This window comes from Limulus polyphemus, unplaced genomic scaffold (genome assembly GCF_000517525.1).
Source record: "Limulus polyphemus unplaced genomic scaffold, Limulus_polyphemus-2.1.2 Scaffold6915, whole genome shotgun sequence".
NCBI classification, from domain to species: Eukaryota; Metazoa; Arthropoda; class Merostomata; order Xiphosura; family Limulidae; genus Limulus; species Limulus polyphemus.
This window is the reverse complement of record NW_013672525.1, coordinates 6,018-9,515: the sequence shown is the minus strand read 5'-3', so window position 1 is coordinate 9,515 and position 3,498 is coordinate 6,018. Positions and strand designations below refer to the sequence as shown.

Genomic DNA, 3,498 nt, shown 5'->3' with positions numbered 1-3,498 from the left:
GCGTTGTAAGTCCGCACACATACCGCTGTGCTACTAGGGGGCTTATACGAGTCAAGAATGACTAGTGTACTGGACGCGTGTAGCGCTTGAGTGGAAAATCAGAAATATTACGATCTAATTGGACGTGGCTGAAAACAAGAATCTGTTTTAAAAATCCAGAATGTAACTGAAAACTGACAATCTTTAGTTTGGAAGTAATTGGACATAAAACCACTTCAGTGATATCCAGAAAAACGGAAAAAATGAGAGGATATGGGAATGGATAGAAATAAACATAGAGAAGGTTGGGTAAATGTGATTGCAAAAATAAAATTGTTAGGTTATAAAAGCAGATTAACATATAAGATATACATATGCAACATAGCGTGACATAAGAGAGAGAGACAGAGAGATTTCATACGTGCTTGACACGCCCATCTTGGATAGTGTTTCAAGTCAATAAAGTTCTAATTTCAATATCAGGCTTAGAACACAACTAATTATGGCTGGTTTTCTGTCTGTCTCACTAGCTGTCTGTGATTCCACCTGACTGTCGATCTATTTGCACGTTTATGTGCATCAATTTACTTAGTTGATCTGTTTGTACGTCTGTGTATCCATTTTCCATTGATCTATTTGTTCGTCAGTGTATCCATTGCGCACTGATCCGTTTGTACGTCTGGGTATCCAGTTGTATACTGATGTATTTGTAGGTCTGTGTATCCGTTTGCGTATTGATCCATTTTTACGCCTGTGTGCCCATTTCTCTTTCTATTTGTTGGTATATATGTGTATCTATTTATCTATTCAACTATTTTCATCATATCACAGATTCGTCTGTACTGGATAACCAACACGTGAACCTGGTACATTATTCTAAAATGAAACATATTAACTTACACAAGAAAACAAAACCCAAACTATTCCGAGAGGGTGACTGCAGTTCCCAACAATAACAGGTGGTGATGGCTCAAAGATTATCACGTATACCTTTAGATGTAGAATTAGCTTGGTGGAATGGTTACACAAAACCTTGTATTCTGTTATTTTGAATATATGCTTAATGCACTGTTCCTTTACTTTGAAGTATTAAACTTACCTGATCCTTTTCTATAAAGCCGACGAAAGAGGTACGCTCTACCTCTACAGGCTGCCCTGTCTTGTCATATAACGATACCACAAAATGAAAAAAATTGCTTTTTCGTAAGTTGGACGGAGGCTGCTTCTCAAGGTGGGCACGTCCTAAACCAACACTGGGAAAGAAATTATATTAACTGAGATACGTTAATTAAGCAGTAGGGAAAGAAAATAACGGTATTAGTAAAAGTTAATAAAATTGTGACATGTTTCATGATGATACAAGATCTTCTAAATAAAAAGTCATGAAGGTACTGGACATCTAAGTGATGATTTACAAGACAGTTAATCAACACGTGACACAATGGATTCGGGTCACATAAATTACGATTTAATAGATAGCTTACCAACATATCGTACTAATAGCACTGAACAAGTACGTGACGATTTATTGGACTATTATCTCTGGTCAAATAAACGACAATTTACTGGACACTTTAAAAGAACAAAGCGTTTCTTACGTTATAGTTAACATACAATTAAACACGTAACAGCAATAGCCCCAAGAATTTTTCTCTACATTTCTTTATAAACAAATTTTCAGATTTTACTGTAATAAAATTGCTGATCATTTGATAATATATGTTGAAAAACAAACAAAGAAATACTCGAGTCTGGTTAAATGAAAAAATTAAACATATACGTACAATATTCGAATCAGTTAAAGAAGAAAAAAAATCTCACCAGATTTTCCTCCTACTGGCACAGCGGTATGTCTGCGGACTTACAACACTAAAAACCGAGTTTCGATACCCGTGGTGGGCAGAGCACAGATAGCCCATTGTGTAGCTTTGTGCTTAACTTCAAACAAGCATCAGTACTGTAGTTATAATGAACCGTGGAAAACAAATCTTTTAGTTTGGCATGAATTTAATTTCAATTATATTTTGCTGAAACATTTTGGTTTTCTTGTAAAGTTAGCCTTGGTGACAAAATTTACAGTCAATCATTAAACCTAAATATACAAATTAACCGAAAAACGTAAAACAAACCCAGCTCAGAAGCTCCCCCCCCCCCCTACGAGATCGTCGAAGAATGATTCGAGTTATGTGTCAGAAATTATTACTCACAATAATAAAAACTTTACGATATGTTTTTTATGACACCAGTTTTGTGTATCATGCAGTATAGTAGCACTGATTTGTTCATTCCCGTATCATGTTTTTCTACATCAGTAGCACTGATTTGTTCATTCCGGTATCATGTTTTTCTACATCAGTAACACTGATTTGTTCATTACGGTATCATGTTTTTCTACATCAGTAGCACTGATTTGTTCATTACGGTATCATGTTTTTCTACATCAGTAGCACTGATTTGTTCAATCCTGCATCATGTTTTTCTACATCAGTAGCACTGATTTGTTCATTCCGGTATCATGTTTTTCTACATCAGTGGCACTGATTTGTTCATTCCCGTATCATGTTTTTCTACATCAGTAGCACTGATTTGTTCATTCCGGTATCGTGTTTTTCTACATCAGTAGCACTGATTTGTTCATTCCGGTATCGTGTTTTTCTACATCAGTAGAAGCAAACAACTAATTATTGTGTTTCATTTCTTCTCTAAAGATAATTTCATTAATGCTATTGGTTGTAATGTTTTATATATAATTATTTATACTCATCAAGATTATTTCATATTGTTAGTTTACTATATAGACATATGATTCTCCTAAACCATTCCAAACTAGTGAGACGTTGTCTAGAATACGTCTGAAAGAAGCGACGGTACCAAACTGATGAATCAAATCATTATATATTTATGTTATATACTCCTAGCTAAGCTTAGCTCATCGTTTCTTAAGTTATTTCCAAATTCCCACCTATTTAGTTAGTTTGCTTCGATCAGACATAATTGGTAATTATAAACATGTTACATAACGACAAATGGTTAGTATACATGATATAATTGGTAATTATAAACATGTTACATAACAACAAATGGTTAGTATACATGACATAATTGGTAATTATAAACATGTTACATAACGACAAATGGTTAGTATACATGATATAATTGGTAATTATAAACATGAAACATAAAATAACGACAAATGGTTAGTATACATGCCATAATTGGTAATTATAAACATGTTACATAACGACAAATGGTTAGTATACATGACATAATTGGTAATTATAAACATGTTACATAACGACAAATGGTTAGTATACATGATATAATAGGTAATTATAAACATGAAACATAAAATAACGACAAATGGTTAGTATACATGATATAATTGGTAATTATAAACATGTTACATAACGACAAATGGTTAGTATACATGACATAATTGGTAATTATAAACATGTTACATAACGACAAATGGTTAGTATACATGATATAATTGGTAATTATAAACATGTTACATAACGA

The 3,498-nt window shown here is 33.2% G+C and overlaps 1 protein-coding gene across 1 annotated transcript in view; it reads right to left on the bottom strand.

The window, feature by feature from the left end:
* Window positions 1-3,498, bottom strand: part of LOC106474177 (transcription factor collier-like) — a 27,455-nt gene that overhangs the window by 22,155 nt on the left and 1,802 nt on the right. The window contains exon 2 of the mRNA XM_013934869.2: window positions 1,079-1,232. Within this exon, the coding sequence (XP_013790323.1) occupies window positions 1,079-1,232 (154 nt within the window). The remainder of the gene's footprint in view (window positions 1-1,078; window positions 1,233-3,498) is intronic.